Below are 20055 nucleotides of genomic sequence, written 5' to 3' on the forward strand. Positions count from 1 at the left end.
CCCCGCGCAGAGGAGGGGGGCTCAGGCCGAACTGCAGAGCTCAGCGCGGCCCCTGGGAGCTCGTGGAGCCCTGTGAGCAGCCCGTGCAGGAAGCACACCGCGGGCGCTGGGGAAGCGCCTGCCAGCAGCAGTGACAGAAAGCAGCCTGAGCCCACACCCCTCCTGCTCCCTCCTCTTTCCTCGGTGCGTTTACAATTTCAAAAATATGGGTACAAAAGGCAGCGAGGCAACCGAAGGACGCGGTGTGCAGAGGAACAGCATCCTGCTCGCATGGGCGTCCTCAGTGCACCCGCAGCCCCCCCAGCCCTGCCATCCATCCCTCCATCCATCCCCCCACGTCGGGGCATCTGCCTCGCGGTGCCCAGGAAGCAGCAGGTGACTCAGCCATCGGAGCATCTGATGAAGTTAACGGGGTTCAGAAATGAATCCTACTTAGAAAAATAAAAAAATCCTACCAAGAAAAATTAAAAAAAAAAAATCAATGTTTTAATATTATGCTCAAAACAATTTCTGTTGCAAACCAGTTTCCTGACTTAGGAACTCGATAGCTTACTTCTGCTGCAGACAGTTTGACAGACTTTTAGGCATCCAAATTTAGGAAGAAAATCAGATAAATTTAAATAATGCAAGCCAGAGCTAAGGCTGACCCAGCTTTAGCTGACAATTTGAACACACTGCATCATTGTTTGTGTCTTCAACCCCCCCCAAAATTACCCGCAGGTGAGATTATGGCCCACACACTGACGCTGGTCAGCACAGCGCCCTGAGTAGCCCCGCGGTGTCCCCAGACCTGACCCAAGGCGAAGACTCCCCACAGGAGGACAGGGGCTGCTCGGACCATAGCGCACACCGGCACCGTGCTGCAGAGCCCAGCGGCCCTCCCGCATGGACACCGCAGCCCTAGCGGCTCCGGACGAGGTGCCCCCTCGCTCACGGCCTGGGCTGCCACCTGCAACCCTTGCTCATTTCCCTCTTTTCTTTCTTCCCTGCGAAACGACAAGCAAAGGCAGCGTCCCCAGGCTGACCGCTCCGTGGGAGCACCAGGCCGTTCCCTGGGGTGCCAAGGGCTCGGAAGGAAAATGGCAGCGACTAAAACCTGGCTGTGGCCCGGGCACCCTGCAAGAGCAGCCAGTCAGTGCCAACACTGCTAGCAGGCACATCCCCAGGAAACCAGTTCAGTGGGATGGTAGCTTCTGGGTGCATCCTTAGTAAAGGTTTGCCTCTCGGGGAACAGCACTAACTGCCTCCACGTGTCCGCATCGAAAGCCTCCTATCTCTTGGTAAACGACTCATTGACCTCTCAGAGCGGAGATAAATCCGGTACAACACTTTCCTAAGTTGTTTTTGCATAACATCTAGTGTTTGTGATAGCAGCCGTTACTTTGTTATGCTTTCCCCACTTGTTTAGCTTAGCGCACGCAAAAACCTGAAACAAAAACAAAACAGCGACCGCCCGGCCGGGACAGGAGCCTGCGCCGACACGCTCCCGCTGCCCTATATCACAGGGACTCACCCGACAGGCAGGCTCCTTCACTACAGGACAGCAGCAGGCAGGAAGGAGGCTGCACTCCCCCGCCGAGACCCACGGCACGGGGAGGAAGCCCCCAGCCCAACGCAGGCCCCCGCTGAGCGCTGTGTGTGTGATGTTAGAGGCGGCCCCGGCCCCCAGCCCGTTACCTGCGCTGACTTCAGGTGGTGCCGGAGCCTGCCACGGGCGCTCTGAAGCCCTGCAACACCGCCGGCTATTCCCTACAGCTGTTAGCCACAGGCCTCGCAGCTCCTTGCAGAGGTGATAATTACCTCCTTCCTTCAGAGGGTGGAAACAGAACCCCGCTGATAGGAAGGGCTCCTCCAGGCGCTGGTTTCTGACGCCTCGGTAGCTCCAGGACGCTGCCTTACAGCGAAGCCAGGCGCTGTCCCGCTGCTGACGGGATGCCCATGGCCGTAAGGCTGGTGCCCTGGGGTCAGCCGAGTCTGCCTTGTGCAGAGCAGCAGCGGCAGTGCCGGGCTGCACGCCCCGTGCCATGGCTGCCCTGGTGCCCCCCACGCTGTGCCCGTGCCCAGCACCACCAGCAGCCGGTGCGATGCCGCCAGCTCTGCCCCGCGCCGTGCCCTCCGCTAACTCCCAGTGCACGCCAGCGCCGCAGCTCCAGGCTTTATAATGTTTTTTATTTCCTCCTGTGCATTGTAATTGCTGTCATTTTAAAAATAAAAAAATCAGAAGTACATTAAAGAAAGCTTCTCAATGCGGTGCGCTGACACAGGCCGGGCGGTGGGGCTGGGGACGCCCTGAGGGTTGGCCTGCCTTCCACCCAGAGCTCAGCAACACGCGTGTCCGAAGGCAGAGCGCAGCAGGATCCCCACAAACCCCTACAGCCTCCTGCCTGCACCAGCGACCTGCAGAGCTCGCTGCCGTGCACAGCTCCCCCTCAGCGCGCTCAGCAATCCCCCGCTCTGTGGCTGGCTCCATTTCCCAGGACTCATCCCAAGAAGAGATCGTGCTGCAGGATGACACTGACACCCTTGTTTCCCAGCTTTTGGTTTCAGTGACCCTACTGAATTGAGGTACTGTTTGTGGCACAGGTATTTTAAATGCTAGTGTAATTTAAATTGTAAAAAACGAAGAAGCTGGAAACCCACATGTTCAGCACCTATCGGTGAAACCGCAGCTACAGTGAAACAACAGCCCCACATGGAGAGGGCCCAGCTCAGAGGCAGCCCCAAAAAGCACAGCAAGGCCGCCGGCACCCCGTGCCCATCCTGTAGCCTGTCTGGAGGCACCTTGCCTGCTGCGGGGCACTCTCCCTCCCTGAAAGCCGTGCGTTTGCAGCAGGGAAAGGCCAACCACAGAGCCCCGAGCACAGCAACACAACCACAGCGTTCAGGGGCACCCAAACAACGCGAGATGGAAAACACTTCTCCAAGGTTCACTCCCCCTGTGCGGGGACACCACCAACCCACTTGCAGTTACAGGGTGGAAACTAATCATCATATTGCTTACGTGGTCTGTGCTATTAAAAACAAAGAATCCTCACAGTGACTTAGCTGTTTCTACGTGAAATGCCCTTTATTCTATCTACACGCAGGGAATCATTTGGAGCCAGAGGACCAGGAGCCGCAGCCGTGCCGGACGGTTCCAGCCCTGCGAGGCTCATCTTCCCCTCGTTCCCCCCGTTACCCCTTCCCCTTCCCCCGAGGAAAAGAGCAGGGCAGAACAGCGAGCATCGACACAAATCAGAGCAGCAGAAGGGCCGGCAGGCAGCAGCGTCTCCCTTTCGGGCTCCGGGCTTTCTGTGGCTGCCGCCGCTGTCGGTAACCGTACGTCCTTGGAAATAATGAAGAGTTACTCACTTTCAATGAATCAAAGCAGGCGATTACGCGTCCGTTCTCAACTTGGCAGCTTTTCGATGGGTGTGCAAATTTACATTCCGTGTCTGGCCGTGAGCAAGTCCCTCTCTGGAACTCCCTACACACCTCCAGCGTGAGCCATTTTGTGTCCCGGATCGGCGTGACGCTCACAGCCATCTTTGGGCCTTACGGGGCGTTAAAGCTCTCCGGGAGAAGCGGCGGCCGAGCCCAGGGGCCCGGCAGGGCGGAGGCGCCCCCCGCTCCCTGCCGCGATCCGCCGGCTCTTCAGGGCTCGGGGCCGCTCATGGGCGAGGCGCCGGGAGCCGGGGCCGGCGCGGGGCCCCCTCAGGCACCCATGGGCGGCCGGGCCGGGGGGGGCGGCCGCGGGCCGGGCGCGGGTAGACCTGGCGGCTCTGCGCGGCCGGGGAGGGGGGGAGCGCTGCGAGGAGGCCGGGGGCGCCGGGGCTAGCGGCGGTCGTGGCGGTGCGGCGGGCAGCAAGCAAGGCAAAAAGCGGCGGCGGCGGCCGCTCTAGCAGCGGGCCCCGGCAGCGGCGCGGCCGTCGGGGGCAGCCCGGTGCCGACCTGCGGAGAGAAGAGACACGTTACACAGCGCCCCGCGCCGCGCCCCGCGCCCAATCGCCGGCCGCCTTGCAGCGGGACGCCGGGCGGCGAGCCAATGGCGGCCGCCGTCTTATGCGAGGTCGCGCCTGTCAGACGCTCGCCGCCGCTCGGCGCTGCCTCAGGCGGCCCGGCCGGGAGGGGAGGGGGGGGGGGGGGGCACGGCCCGGGGCGGCCCCGCGGGCACCGCCCCCACCGGAGCCGCCCCCCCCGCAGCCCCCCGGGACCCGCAGCCCCCCCCCGGCCCCCCCCGGTCCCTCCCCGCCACCTGGGGCTGCCCGTCACGGCCCCGGCCCCGCGCCCGCCCCGTCCCGCCCCAGGCGGCTGTGAAGCTGCACGGGGAGAAGCCGCAGCTCGCACCGAGCCAACGGGGGCGAAAAGGGGCGAAAATGGGCGAAAATGGGTGAAAAGGGGTGAAAATAGGAGAGAAGTGCGCCTCGGGACGGCTGCACCCCGCCCCATTTGCCGCGGTGCCTCCCCGGGGGGTGCTGCCAGCAGGGCCCGAGAGCAGCGGGGCTGGGATTCGGCCCTGGACACGGCCCCAGCCCTGCCGGCCCTACAAGCGGCCCCCCTGCAGGAGCCCACCCGCCCCGGGCCGGGCCGTCACAGAGCCCTCGCCTCTGGTCCCACAAACCCCGTCCCCAGCCCATGAGGGGGGCTCCGGCGAGCCCCAGAGGCCGCCAGCACAGCCGGGGCTGCGCAGGGCCGGCAGCGACTGCGGGGCCGCTCCGGGGGTGTCCCCGAGCAGCCGGGACACACGGCTACAGAGCGGGGGGGCTGCACCTGAGGGGCTGAACGCTTTGTGCTTCGTTTCTTAATTGATTTGCAGTTTGGTTGGGGGCTGGCAGGTTCCAGAATCCACCTACCAGCCCATTCCATAATAAAGGTTTGGTTTTTGTTTTTTTCCCTACTTGTCTTGGGACTGCTGCAACACTGATGTGGCCACAGCGTAACTTTGTATTCACTGATTGCTGGGAATGCAAACGGACACAGGAACAGATACAACTGAGGAAAACTAAGTTGGAAACGTTGAAAGTGAGTTAAGGATGATTCTCAGAAAACACAAGGCAGATGCAGAGAGAAGTAGCACCACGCAGTCATTCCTTCAGACAGTAACAGAGGTGACTTTGCTGCCTGCTCAGCAGGGTCACTGAAAATGATTAAGAAACAGCTTCACAGATTAATGACAACGTTACTTGAAAACACCCGAGAAAGTGAAACTACCACGAGAAGGGCCACCTGATCTCGGTGTCCGAGTTCTGGTTCAATATGCTCGGTTTTTATCACTTCCCGCTCTCGCCATGACGAAGCGCTGTGCAGCCGGGCTCATGGCGCGTTCCTCCTCCTCGCTACAGCCCCTGACAGACGCGAGGCATCTGAGCGCGGAATGGAAATCGCTCCCGAGGAGCCATTGCTTTGACTCTTCCTGTAACTGGGTCTGCTGGACGTTCCTGCCTGCTCTATCTCAATTCACACACGCCTCCCAGAGCAAGACGTACAGAGCTGGACAGTCAGAGAGCACAACAATAAAGGAGAACACGGCACTGAAGAATGCTATTTTTATGCTCACAGAAAGTGGAAGCTGCAAAAGCCAGTCTCAATGACATGGGAACTGTCAGCAAGAGCAGATAATTACACAACATGAATCCATCCTCGTGACAATGACTCTAATGAGATAGGAAATGGAATAAAATCAATATTCTATTTACATTGACAGGACAATCTCAAAGCTCAAAATTGCCAAATAGCTGTCTTTTAAATAAAGAAATACAAAAATTACCGACTGCCTTAGAGTATTTTCAAAACACCTCTGCCAAATGTAAAGTTTACCAATAACATATCTCAACATAGATTTGGAAAGGGCACAGCAATTACTCCATGGCAGAACCCAGAGACGTAATTATAGCGCTGTCACAAAATTAAGCCGAAACAATGAGCTAATTAACAGCTTGGCCGGTAACAGCGAGGGGTAGGTTAAAGAGAAATAGCCTCTCGTAATCTCTGCTGCTGAGCAACCCGAATCTGTCTCGCACTCTCACCCGCAGGAGCTGCGCTGGCCGCACCGCGTGCGGGACGCAGGGAGACCCCTCTCGGCCCGGGACTCCGAACGCCGCCGGGCAAAGCAGTGCGCGAGGCAGCGGCACGGAGCGGCCACGGAGCACAGTGCCCCGCTGCGGGGCTGCCCCCAGGGACCTCACGGCTCCCCCCTGCCCAGCACCCCGTGGCAGAGCCCAGCAAGCCCACAGGCACGCGTTAGTGTTCAACTACAGAGCAAGCCCCGCACCAGAGCTGGGAAAAATCTGCCAGCGTTTCTTCCACGACCCAGATATTTTGCATGATACACGTAGTTTTGGTAGTAGTAGTACCAGCAGTGTTTAAAGGCTATTTCTGTGCTGTTTCGGCTCTGACGGAGTAGCTGGGGAAGGCAGTGCCACCTCCCACTGCCTTCAGTGGGCTTCTCAGGCAGCTCCTCACCGTGTTTGTCTCGAGCACACTGCACGGCTTCTGAAACCGCCTTAGCAGAAACACCTCGGTGTGACATTGCATTGGGAGTTCAGGCATCCAAGCACACTCGGTTCATAAAATTTGGATAAATAGCAAGGAAAGAGGCAATGTCATGGAGTGTGTGCCCTAAATGCACGTGCGCTACCACCTTGGGCAGCAACAAGACACCTTCCTGAGCTCAGCTCTCCAAGCTTCACGTCCCAAACCAAACTGAAGCGACTCCCGACAGCAGCCAGGCCACTCCAGCACTGATGTTCAAACCCCACAGCCCAGTCCTTACTGTAGGTTAGAGTAATGCTATTTCCGAGTCAGAAAGTTATACTGCACATTCCGCAAACTCCCTTTTCCTTAAAGAAAGCAAGGTTACGAATTAGCCACTGTTACTGCACCTGAAAGGCTTCAAACTAAAGAAACACGCCGATTGACATTTTTTTCCCTCTTCCTTTTTTTTTTTTTTTGATCTATTGCATGTCTCAAACCCTTCTCAAAGCTGGCAGTACTTCACATTACCTGAGAGCATTAAATGGATGGGTATTAATAACTGGGAATAGGCAAAGGTCAGTGTCTGCCTCTAGCCCAGCAAGATGTGCACATTAGCTGCTGCCCTGCTCTCAGCTCGGAGGCCAGAGACACGAAATGGCAGGAAGGACGACGCTGCTTTTAATCCATTCTGCTATTGATTGATGTGCTGCGACGCATTCACGTACCCGTCCGCAGCATTAAAATTGCAGCTGCTGTTCCTGGTAGTAAAACCATAGCCATATGGTAATTCTTTTACCATAACATTCACATAATATATGGTACAAATGGGCAGTCACGTATTTTCCTGGGAATTACAGGGGAAATTAAACCACGGAATAAGGGCCATTTCCCAAGCGAGTCTAACAAGAAGCTTGTATCTTTAACATCAGGAGTAACCCAGTGATTTGCCTTAAATCTCTGAGAAGTATTTTTCAATTGAAATAACGAAAAGCTCATTTATTAACCAGAGACGAAACACCCAGAAGTTGTAAGAACCAACAGCTCTTTCTGCTACCACAACACAGAACCTGACACGCTCTCCAAAAGTACCGAGGTTACTCATTACTCAGCCCCCTGCACGCTGAGGCCGCCCTGTTTGATGAGCTGCAAACAGACACGCGCCACGGGCTGCGGGGCCCAGCGGGATGCCCCACGGCACAGCGGGGGCTCCTGCACGCCTGGGGCAGGAGCGTGATGGGTACGGCTGCCCCGTTTCAAGTAATAAAGGTTTCTTCTCTCCTCCCTAGCTCACACAAGTGCCTGATTTTTTAATCACCTGTTACTCCTCCTGCTTGCTTCAGTGGGACGGAGGTGCCCGCTGGCTGCACAGCCGATGTTAACAAGAGCATGCAGCAAGCAGCATTTTGGGGCGCTTTCCTCAAGAGCACGGCCGTGTGAGGAGCCTCGGGACACAGCTCCCACAGCTGAGGCTCAGAACCAGGAGGTTTTGGTAACAGCGGTGGAATTATGGCACGGAATGACACCGTGCGCAACGCCTTCCACATGGGCAGCCACCTGCACCAGCACAGGGGAATGCACATGTGTTGGGCGCGAGACACATAAATCCGGGATGTGGGTACTGACATCCACAGGGACTCCTGCAGAAATAAAGCCTGCCCGTGACTCAGCAAGGGAAGCGACCGCTGCCTCTGCCACCGATTCAGCTGATGCTGGTGCTTTCAGGGAGGACAAGTGACCTGCAGGCGTTGTCGCTGCGCGAGATGTGGCAGGCACCCGGCAGGCACCCGGCCTCGAGGCCTCTCCGGCTACTTCAGCGCAAAGGAGAGCGCGCTGGCAGCTCGCTGCAGCCCAGGCCCTACCCCAGAGCTGCAGGTAACCTCGGGAAGGTTCCTGGGTTCAGCACCAAACCCGTACCGCTGGTACCGCCCTTCCCACGGCAGCACGGCCGCCTGCCAGCAGCGGGCACAGCGCAGCCGCCGGCCTGGGGAGCACCCGAGGGACACAGCCCCAGGCTGGGTGCTGACGGGGCCGTTTCACCGCTAAGAGCCCGGCCTTCAGCCTGCTCCGCTCCCCTGCCCACCCTTCCCTCGTGCCTTCTGGTCACTTTGTCATGGCATTAACCACGAACCAGGAGCCTGGGTGCAACCCTCAGATCCTTGCACATGCCAGATTAATTAGCGAGATCAAATCTTAGCTCAATTACCAGGCATGGAGAATGCTCCTCGTGCCACCGCTCCCCGCTGCAGGGCATGGCACGGCTCCGCTGCTCCCCGTGGGGGACAGGCACGGCTGAGAGCTCCCCACACCGCGTCCCGCCAGCACAGTGCCTGCCACGTGCCGTCTGTGAGCATCCAGCGGCCCCAGCACTGTGCCCGGCCTCGCTGTGCATCCTGCTCGAGGGCAAACAGAAAGGGATGCCCCTCGCCCCTCCAGGCGCCCAGGGCAGGGCAGCCCACACGGTGTCAGTGTGAGTTGCGGGGTGGCCGCAGTGCCGGGGCTGCTCCCGCGCCTGCTGTGAGTTCAGAGGCAGCGCCGGCAGCGCTCCAGCCTGTCCCTGTCCAACGAAACCCTGCGCAGAAAGCAGACAGTCCCCTATTTTGAATACATTCTGGCCTTACGTTTAATTTGTAGCAGGCGTATTCTAGCACAGCGAAAACACAGTGCCCAGGAGCACAGGGACACTTGGTGTGATTCAGTTCAACACGTGGACAGTCTCAGGCAAGCTAGGTAACCGTGTGCCTCCAGGTACCACGTAAAAGCTCCAAATTAGTCAACAACAGCAAAAAGGAGTAATAAGGACTGTGTGACTGCGCTTTGTTCTGGGCAAGAAGTGCAGCGGCTCTGGGGCCATGCTATTTAAGATGGCCAAGCCCTACGCCGAGCGCTCGCTGCCCCCAGAGCCCAGCCCATCCCGGGGCAGGCGGCGTGGCACAGGGCCCGCTGCCCCACAGCCGGCACCGAGCGAGCCTGCGGGGCAGAAAGCACCCGGAGATCCCGCACTGAAGCCCGCGAGCCCTCCGGCCACGTTCCAATTAACGTTCCTCATGCTGCGCGGCAATTTTAGAGGCTTGCATAATGCCCCAAACATCCATCAGAACTGTCTGCCTCCGCTATTTTTATCAGCTTTCCCCTCGTATTTCCCACGTGGAAGATTCCTCCCTGCCCTCTGCTCGGCATCTCAGCTTACCTCCTCTTGCAGCAACACCTGCGCAAGCTACCGACGTTGAACCACACAGCGAGGAGCCTTGAAAAGAGCTCACAAAGATCACTGCTTCCCCTGAATTCTCGCTCGTACCTTTACAAACTCATTTAAAAATAGTGAGCACGAAAGTTAAAAATCCTAGCCTTAAAAAAAAGCAGAATATTTGAACAGAGTTTCTGAAAAGATTTAAGGAAAATGAAGTAATTTCTACACTTACTGTGACAAAAGACAGAGTGCTTACAAGTTGTAGAAAACAAAACAAAAAACCCAAAGCAATAATTCTGTCAGTCATGCAGAAAAATGAGTGAAAGAAGTTCAAGCTACTGCGCTCGAGATGCCACCGTTAGCTGTATTTAATTAGAAGAAAGGAGCAGAGCTGTGCCTACTTTCCGCAAAAAATCACATCCTAAAGGTTAATTTATGGAATAGATTGGCACAAATAAATCCAGGGGCTCAGTAAAATGCTGATAAACAGCAAGATACGCTGCCGGGGGCTTTCTTCTAAGCAGTTGGCAGAGCTAAGCCATAAAAGCAAGTGTCTGCACCCCCAGAAGAACATTTTTAACTGTTACACATCAGAGGCTGAGGAGCACATAATTGCATTATTAATATCACTGATTCACTACCTTTTCTTTTTCACTGCCTGGGAAGAAGCCTCAAAGTCATTTTAAGTTCTGCCTACGTACCGAGCACCGAAGGGTTCCCACATAGAGCCACATATAGAAAGGATTGCACTTCAAAACAAAGGCACACACCCGGAGACAAAGCCGCCGTTCAGGCACTAGCGAAGCTTCCAAACACGGCAAGAGGCGATTTGTGTTTGGATTTTTTTTTTCCCCAGTTTCTGAGAGTCACAGAAAAAAAAAACAAAAAAAACCAACAACTACCGGTTTGTTTCTCCTGAGTAAGCCAGGCCGCGTTTCTCAGCCCGCGGGGCTGGCAGCACCTCCCTGCCACGGGAAGCAGAGGGCACGGCACCGCCGCAGCAGCCAGGGAGAGGAAGGGCACGCAGGGGAAGGGCACCCCTGGGGCCAGCGGGCCACCTCTGTGCGGGCAAACCCAGGCACACGCCTGCATCCCAGAGCTCGGGCACGTGCGCTCACACACAGACATGTGGTGCGTCTGCTGCTTGTTTGGTTGGGTTTATTTGTTTTTGGGTTGTTTTCTTTTTCTCCAGTGAATCCAGGCCTAATTACGGTTGCCTTCAGCTTGGCAACCTGCTTGGAAAACCTGACAGATGTGCCTGCTCCATCGAGCTGCCACTGCCTGGCAGACTCCTCGGTCCGCACGGGTAAGGAGGGATTAGAGACCTCGGATGTGCCTCGACCCTATTAGTGCAGCGAGCTCTGCTCTCCCCGACAGCAGCTGCCCCCAGCGGGGGAAGCCCACCCCGCTGAGGAGCCCTGCTCCCGGCACTGCCCCCGGCCCACCACCCCGCGGGGCTGGGCTGCACGGACGAGCCGCGGCCGCTCTGCCTTTTTTAGAAGGAACGATTCCCATTAACTTCTCTGGAAGGACTGGGCCCGCAGCCCAAAGCCGGACTGGGTTCCCAAGCCCTTACTCAGCCTCCCGAGCCAGGCCGGCCCTGGCGGCAGCACAGCACAGCACAGCACAGCACAGCACGGCACGGCACGGCACGGCACGGCACAGCCCCAGCCAGTGGCCCCGGCTCCGCTGCTGCTGCCGCCGCTGGCCCTGCCGGCCCGGCGAGCCCACGGGGGCTGCGCAGGGAGCGGTGCCGTGCCGTGCTGTGCTGTGCTTCACGCCCGTGGTGCCCAGCAGCGGGCACGCACAGCTCCAGCGCTGCTCTGTCTTGGTGTGCGGTGGCTGCAGAGCACACACACGTGCCAGCGCGCTCCCCAGGTAAGTGTGAGCTCACAAAGAGCCACCCGCCCAAGTCAGGAAGTGTTATGTACGGAGTCTGCAACGTTTTAGTCTTCTTTCCAAAAAATACCTGCTCTAAGTTCAACCTCAAGGCCCACTGTGCTTTGCCGGATGATCCGTGACTGTCTCATGACTTATTACGTTGTTATCATCACTAAGCTTAACAAACAGGGCTGCTAAGTCTATTAATCTTCTAAAACACCAAGTCTGAAACCGTAGAAACAAAACATCTTACTACGAGATACATAAAATGTGGTACAGGGCGATAAGGGGGATGTTCAGTGTGCGCTGCTCTTCTTTGTATGCAACTGCAAGCAAGAGAGGCACCTCCTGCAAGAACCAGCTCCGAATGTAACCTTACTGACAAGTGGTTGAGTGGAAAAAAAAATTCCTTTTATGACAAGTATGTAAGTGAAAAAACCTTCCTTTTACAACAAAAGCCTCTCTGGGAGGCAGGCAGCAAGGTGTGCTTCCAGCAGAAGCACCCGGGCTGTATTCTGAAGTTTCAGCTGCCACCTGCAGACCCAGACAAAGAACCGATATCGTGCGGCGAGCCCGGCTGGGCGGGCTGCGGGACACCTCGCTTCTCCAAACGGCAAGCAGCACGCCGCTCGGGCCGTGAGCCGCCCGGCACTTCTGCTGTGCTGGAGCTCACCCTGATGCAGCCACCAACGCGCACAGCGTGCACATTCACACCCCAAAACGCCTCCGTTTGGTGTCTGTGCCGTGGCGCCGTGCCGTGCCTCGCGCCCCTGTCCGCCAGGCTCGCCGAAAGGAGAGCTCACATGGCCTTGGTTTGCTCTGTCCTGGCTTCCTCAGTTTTTCTGCACAATCTGTAGATTCAAACGCAAATTACCTCTGAGTGCACTCCTCAGCATCCTAGTGACATAAGCGTGTCTTTAGCTTATAAGCTGCTGCCTCTAATTAACAGCAAGCAGCAATTAGCCCATTGAAAACTGAGCTGCCTTCAGTGAGCACACGCTTAGGCCTTAGCAGGAGCTAAGGGATGAGATCTACTGCAGGCTTTCCCTTTAGAGTACACTGAGAAGGGAGCTCTCCCAGATACCTCAAAAAAGGTATTTTGGCAGATAACAGACTTTTCTAACATCCACCCCTCATTGGAAACATGGGCTATCTCGCTGGGCAGCGCTGACAGCACGCAGACATTTTCAAAAATAATTGATAGCAGAGGAAAAGCGATTCTCCTGATCCAGAGCTGGACGTCACTCCGGGGTCAGCACACACCAAGCCCCGTGAAGCCATCCAACAGCCCAACAGGCACGGACAACCTCACACACCCTGACCTGTACCGGCTCGGGTGGCCACTGGAGGCTGAGGGAGGATTTCAGGCCAGCCCCCGAGGCAGAGGAGTTGCTGCTGCCCCCGAGCGGGGCACGGCACCGTGTACCAGCAGTTACTCCTCTGCAACAGGAGCTGCCGCTGGCTGCGCTCTCCAGAGGGAGCCAGGACAGAGGCCAGCACAGGTGGGATGGGACAGGAGGGGATGGGATGGGATGGGATGGGATGGGATGGGATGGGATGGGATGGGATGGGGCAACACCGCTCACTTCAATGCCAGGCCAGGAGCTAAGCCCCATCATGAACCACACCCCCCTCACCTTCCAACTTTTTGCCCTGAACGTGTATTTCGCTGTCCTGGGATGCACTCAAGTTCCACACAACCGTGGTGCAGTTTTAAGGGTCCTTTTCTCTTTCCCTGTAAGCTGCTCCAAACTTTCACTGCCACGATGGGAACTGCAATCGCACACCCTCACGGCAGGGCAGGCTCCAAACGTCACCAAGGACAGCACCAAAAAAGCACTCACATGTTTATCCTTCTGGTAAATAATTACGGGCTCACAGGAAGGAAATGCTGCTTACTTTGCTGCATTACTTGGGAAACTGAGTTTACAATATGTAATTGTTAATAAAAAAATCTGGGGCAACTGCTCTAAGCCCCCAGAAGCACAAGCAGGGGGGGCTGCTGTGTCCACCGGCAGGGAGCAGCCACGGAGCTGACAGGGGGACGCTGTGCAGCGAGGAGCCACCGAACCTGGGGCAGGCATCCCTGCCAGCCCTCTCCCCTGCAGCTGCTGGCCCTACAAATCCATTCATCGAAGCCTGGACCCGCACAGGGCAGGGATCTGGGCCCTCGTGCGGTGCTGCTGTGCCATGGGGTGCTCCAGACCCACACCACCGCCACCAGCTGCCCGCCGACACGGGCGTCCCTCCACTCACACTGGAAAACCCTCACGAAAACATACAAAATACAGCACTGTAAAAGTTCTTCTTGACAGCAGTGGCAAGATTGTGTTGATAAATGCTCATAATTACAGGAGTCATCCTCAGCATGGGCCAATACTGTAAAAAAATAGAACTGACAGCAAAAGGGAACAACTTTATGCAGCTCTATCTTAATGAGCTGATCTTGGTTAACAGCAAAATTACCTTTGCATGGCGTTTGCATTTAGAATGTGCATAATGCAAAGGAAAACACCTATTATGCCTTTGAAGGTGATGAATTGTTACTTGATGGTGTCTGTTATAACCCAACGTGTGCCACTTCCTTGGTGTTGGCTCTGGCAGAGAACCGAGGGCCCCAGTTCATCCACACAGTTCCCAAGCAGCGATCATCCGCTGTTCTGGGCATCAGGAGGCGCTGAGGCTCATCCTCCTAATCACAGGCATCCCTGTGCTGCTGCCACCCCTGCGCTCACTCCGAGGAAGCAGAATAAAACAAGTCCTCGAAGGAAATAAAAATCGAGAGGGTGCAGCGAGGTAACATGGGCAGCTTGGTGAAAGAAAGCGCCGAGGGTACGGGCTGCTCTCAAACGTGCATCAACGTGGGACATTTGTCACAGAGGGGCCAAAAAACGTCGGCTTATTCAGTCCTTGGCTCACCACAGGAAGCAGAATGAAGTTAAACTCGGTAGTTATTACCAGGCATTACTAGTAAATGATAAACAGCATCTCTGGCTTCATGCAGCGACCGAGGACCAGAATCCGAGGGGTGGAACCAGGCAGGGGAAGCCGACCTGCCTCCAGAACTGAAAACGAAAGCCTACAGCTCAGGTTGGAGCAGCTCCTTTCACACTTGCTTAATCTTGACTACCTCCTGTAAACTCTCCAAAGCAGGATGAATCAACGTCAGCTCCAGTTTAAGGAAAGTCAGCAAATCCCCCGGAGATTTTTCCGTGGAATCCCAGACCTGCAGGCACGGCCACGCCACCCCCACACAGCCCCAGAGAGGCAGCGGGACCCGGCGCTGCTCCTCGCCCCGGGGCCAGCCCGGAGAGGTGCCCTGGCACCACCACCCGGCCACAGCACCCTGCTGCCTTCCCATCCGAGCACCGTGCCCAGAAGGAGGGTTTGGTGATCTGCGTCTGACCGGCAGGCCCCCATCCCAGCAGCGCACACCATCACTCAGGAGCAGGGCAGCCCTTGGCCACGTGTGCCCGTAGGAGGAGCGGGGCACGCAGCCTGCTCTGCAGCCAGGGAAATTTCAAGGTGAAATTCCCTGCTTCCACCAACCGAAGGGATCTGCTGATGCTCCTTAGGGGAGATGCTCTCTGTTATTACCTCTGCTGATTTGCCAGACTGATCCATCAGTCACTTTCTGCCACGAGCGTGAGGCGGGGTGCTCAGTGTGCCCAGCAGGCTGTGCAGAGCCATCAGGCACACCTGAGCTCCCCTTTTCTCATGTTTGCAAGAGAGATTTCAGACCAGAAATAAAACAAAACACACAAAGCTTGTGCCTACCCAGCACGTGGCTCAGCTGTGCTTCACGACACTTCTAAGAAAGCGAACTTACAGGAGGATTTGCTGGATAAATGAAATTAAAAGCACCGCTGTTCCCACCGCAGGGAACACTGTGCGGTGGGTGTACGGGCACGATACCCTCGGTGGCTGCTTTTGCAGGACGGCTCCTGCACTGCTTTGTGACTCGAGTGAATGACAAACTCCTCAGTTTTGCCCATTCATTCATCTGCCTCATAGTACAACCAAGCATCCCTGGGCTCAGATCCTCTCCTGCCAATCAAAACAAAGCGAGTGTGACAACAAACTAGCCCTGAGCCTTTCTCTCTCTCCTATCAGGCTCTGTATCTGTTGCCTGTGCATCTTCTCTCAGTACCCACGTAAATAACAACCGCACAGAGCTGTGCTCTCGGCTGTCAGGTTCACCGGGTGGACTCCACAACTCCCATAAATGCACACACACAACACAGCTGGGTAGCGCGTTGAGCCTAGAGACTACCTGGCTATAAGGCTTGAACTCCCCATTGTGCTTTGTATTTAACACCTTTTACTCACGCCCAGCCCAACCAGGCCGTGCTGCGGCTCCTCCAGCCCCCGGGGAGCCCCGCTCGGTTTCACGGCGCCTGGCCCTGACCCCACAGGAGCCGTGGAGGCAGCGCCCCGCTCCCTGCCCCCCGCTCCCCGGGGCCGCCTGCGGGCAGCGGTGCCGCTGGGGCTCCCCCCGGCCCCCCCCCCCCCCCCCGCAGCGCCGCCCTCCCGGCACCTGCTCCCCCCGCAGCGGGCCGGGCGCCGGGTGAAGGTCCCGATTCCTGAGCTTTCCGCCCCAAAACGATAACGACAATCCCAATAAGGCGGCCGGCGGGGAAGGGCGGCCGCTGCCCCCGGGCCCAGCCCCGGCTCCCCCCCGGGCCGCCGCCACCGCCCCTGGCAGGCCCGGCCGCGCCGCTCCCGTCCCCGTCCCCGTCCCCTTCCCGTCCCCGTCCCCGTCCCGTCCCCGCTCACCTCTGTCATGCCGGCAGCCCGGTGCCGGTGCCGGTGGTGCCGGTGCTGGTGGCGGCGGCCCCGGCCCCGCTCTCCCCGCGCCGCCCCGGCCCCGGCCCCAGCTCCCGGCTTCCGCCGCCGCCCCCCCCCCGCCCGGAAGCGCGGCCCCGGCCCTGGCCCCGCGGGGTCCCGGCGCCCCCCCCCCCCCCAGCTCCCGGTGCCCCCCCCGTGCCCTCACCTCAGCCGCCCGCGGTCCCCGGGAGCGGGCGAGGCGGCGGCGCGGGCTCGGGGAGCGGCGGTGGCGGCGTTTTGGGCCCCCGGTGCGCGGGGAGCGGCCTCCCTCAGCCCCCCCTCAGCCCCGGCGGCTCATGAGTCACGGTGCGGAGCCGCCGAGCACACGTGCGCCGCCGCCCCCGGGCTCGGCAGGGAGGGAGGGGAGGAAGCGGGGAGGGGGGGGGGGGGGGAGCCGGGAAACGGCCCCGCCGCGAGGCCTCCTCGGGCCCGCCCGCTGCTCACGGGGCTGCTCCGGGCTCCTCCGGCACCGCGCGGCCTCGCGGGGCTCCCCCCGGATTCACCCCCGGGGCCGCCTCCCCTCGGCCCCCTCCGCGCCCCACAGCCTGCACCCTATATCTAGCACCCCACATCCAGCACCCTACAGCTGACACCCTATATCCAACACCCTACAACCAGCACCCCTATATCCAGCACCCTATACCCAGCACCCTATACCCAGCACCCCATACCCAGCGCCCTATACCCAGCACCCCCCCCCAAGGGGCTGCAGCCCAGCGAGGGGCAGGCGACCCCCTGGGCTCATTTACAGCAGTAATTAAAGCACTGCCTGAAATTGCGCAGAGCGTTCACTAGAGGAACCCCGGCACCCAGCCGTGGAGCTGGCGGCCCGGCTGGTGCTGCTCGGAGAGCAGGCGGCCGGCACCCGCAGGGCCCTGATCCTGCGCTGAGCCCCCCCACCCAGCAGCCCCTTCCCTGCAGGAGCCCGTCCTGCCCGGGGACATGGGGACAGGGGGACAGGGGGACGCTGCCAGCAGCGGGGCTGAGCTCTGACAGGAGCCGCTGCAGCAGCGCTGTGCGGATACCAAGCCCGGCCGGACACACCAGGGCCTGCAGGCCACCGGCCTCACCCCCAGCCAGAGCCCTGATGGAGGACACAGCAGCTGTGCCTCATCGCTAAAGGTTCCTCGTGTTTCTGCAGCAGGGGCCTGGCAGCACTATCTAACAGACAGGTGAGCTGCAATAAGATGGATTTAGTCAGATGTAGCTTAAATGTGACCTGTCCCAGGGCGCTGATGGCCGTGCAGAAGGGAGCTCCGCGACAGCCGGGCACACCGAGCTGAGGGGACACGTGGGGTCGGCCCCAGAGAGCAGGAGGGCAGGGAGAGCTGGAATGGTCTGGCAAAGCCAGGACTGAAGGGAAACACAGCAACAATCTTCCAAGATTTAGAGAGAGTATAAAGAGCAGGGAATGATCTTGTCTCTGCATTTACGGCGGGGAGGACAAGAAGATGGGCTTAAACTGCAGTGAGAGAGATTCAGGCTGAACCTGGATAAAAAAGACGACTGCCAAGGATACTGAATCAAGGCTAGACACTCGTCTGGATGAGTGATTTAGGTACCTGCCTCCTGCCTTGGGGCAAGGGAGTGGATTAAGTGCCCATTGGTGATCCCTCTCCCAGCCCTTTCTGCCTGTAACCTCACTGAGATCTGGATCCCCCCTTCTCTGCTCCATCCCCAAGGATCACAGTTGACCTTTTATGTTCTTAATTCACTTTTTTCTTTTTTTTAAGAAAAAGTTTCCATTAAATATTCTCATGTCTTTTAAAAACTTTTTTTTTTTTTTTTAAGTTCTCTACTTTGTATTTTGCTATATTAATAAAATCAATGGCAGAATTCTCTTTGTCTTTTGATATCAAAGCACCAATCATGTCTGAGCCGAATTTAAGCCAAAACCCTATGAATGTTTGCACTGATTCCTGCAGACGCTTTGCTTAGCTTTGTGTTTTAAAATATTGTGCTCTGTGAAACACTGGAACATTGATAAGAGCGAGTGTATTTGAATGGATCCAAGCATGCATTCTCAAAAACCTCACTTTCAGTTATTCTTTCGTCCCTCAAACTTTCAGTTTCTGGTTTCCTCCACGGGGAAGAATTCAGACCGTGTCACCTCATGGCGAGTGCTGCAGCAGCTTCTGTACCTCACAGCCCCTGGTGCTGTAGCTGCTGCGAGCACAGCCCCAGTTACAGCAGGAGGTTTCCGCGGGGGCTGCCTTTAGATTTAGGAAGCGTTGCAAACAGTCACTGCTCTGCTTCCAGGGAGCTTTCTCTTTTGAAAAGTAATTGATCAGAGCATGGATATTTGTGGTAAGAGTCCCGTTCTGCCGCCAGCATGACTCACACCACGCCAAGAGGCACGGCGCTGCCCAGGAGGAGGCACACACCTTTCCTACCTCCCCGCCTGCTGCACACCAGTCCCTTGCTCACGGGGCGTGCGGCGCCGCAGACGCTCAGCGATGGAGTTGGCCACGTTCACAGGCCACACGAGGAGCTCAGTTCCACGTGCTACAGGACCCAAAAGACAAAAGCTACACAAGGCCCTCATGTCACGAAGTTTTTGTGTTTGGCCTGGAACTGCTCCTGGCTCCCCACCGCCTCAGGTCACTGCTCCATCGCGGGGCAGGCACCTCCCGGCGGGGCTGTGCTGACACCGCCCTGCACATGCGGGCTGGGATTGAAGTGTTCGCACACCTCTTCCTGCCTGCCTTCTTTTGGCGTGGAAAAAACGGCTTCAGGGAACGCCAGGTGCTCCTAGGTGACTTTATCCTGAATCCTGAGCCCTTCTACTACTAAATGTTACTACACCATGCCGGATGCTTTTGCCTTGAAGCAAACGGTTGCCAGAGCAACACGCTGCGGCTGGGTGCTGCCACAAGTCGCGACGCTGCAGCGGTGCCTGCTGCTAAAAAATAAGCCCAAGTGCTCGCTCCCCCCCCAGACAGTCTCCCAGTTTCAGACCTGGTTGAATTGCAGCCTGCTCTTGTTTCCCCAGACTGGGATTCCCAACCAACTTATTTTCTTACAAGCTCTGAGACTGGTGTTCGTTCACAGCCAAAATGAATAGCGAACCACACGGAAACTACAAGGGAAATCAGCATCTGAGAAAACAGTGAAAAGGACAAAGGGTTTATCTCAGGTATCGGGCATGGAGGTTTCTCCTGTCCAATATCTCCATCAACAGACACCTTGGTTCAACTTTTTTTTTCCCTACCAAACACACCAGGGTCTGTAGGTGTGCTAGAGCTTTGTGTTTCTGTGTTCTGCCCCTCATCCTTGTCCTTTTCCCCCTGAATTGTGCACTTTGCGTTTGTAATTCCGAGCGTCACTTGCTATCCATACTCAGTAGTCCCAGTATGTTTAATTTTACCTTACGAATGTGGAAAAAAAAAAAAAAACAAACCTAAAGTAACATCTATTGCAATTGAATGCTACTTCTGGTCATTTATTGATACTGAGTTTCTGTTGGCTTCTGAAATTTCAAGTGATTGCTCAGAATTACATCTTTCCCATCCTTTAATCTTAAACAGAATAAACCAAATCACTTGGCTATTTGCTTGGAAATTTATCAGGCTTGGGGACGACAGGAACTTGAATCTGCCTTTTCCCCCATCGGTACTCAGGGCTGAACCAAGCAAAGTTATGTTTTGTGAAATGAGCTGGTAGTGTGCTTTTCAGCTGCAGGGAATAATTCCTGCACTTTGGGAGAG

General features: G+C 57.1%; 1 protein-coding gene across 6 annotated transcripts in view; it reads right to left on the minus strand.

Annotated features, from left to right (window-relative positions):
• Window positions 1-16576, minus strand: part of MBNL1 (muscleblind like splicing regulator 1) — a 56460-nt gene extending 39884 nt beyond the window's left edge. For 2 of the 6 annotated variants that reach the window (XM_032193781.1, XM_032193784.1), the window contains exon 1: window positions 3352-3712. In XM_032193781.1, coding sequence (XP_032049672.1) covers window positions 3352-3525 — 174 coding nt within the window. In that variant the 5' untranslated portion in view covers window positions 3526-3712. Of the gene's footprint in view, window positions 1-3351; window positions 3713-16514 lie in introns of those variants that run through there. The other 4 variants (XM_032193783.1, XM_032193782.1, XM_032193779.1 and 1 more) reach the window with 4 other exon arrangements.
• Window positions 16577-20055: the final 3479 nt, after the last annotated feature.

Source organism: Aythya fuligula, chromosome 9 (genome assembly GCF_009819795.1).
Source record: "Aythya fuligula isolate bAytFul2 chromosome 9, bAytFul2.pri, whole genome shotgun sequence".
NCBI lineage: Eukaryota > Metazoa > Chordata > Aves > Anseriformes > Anatidae > Aythya > Aythya fuligula.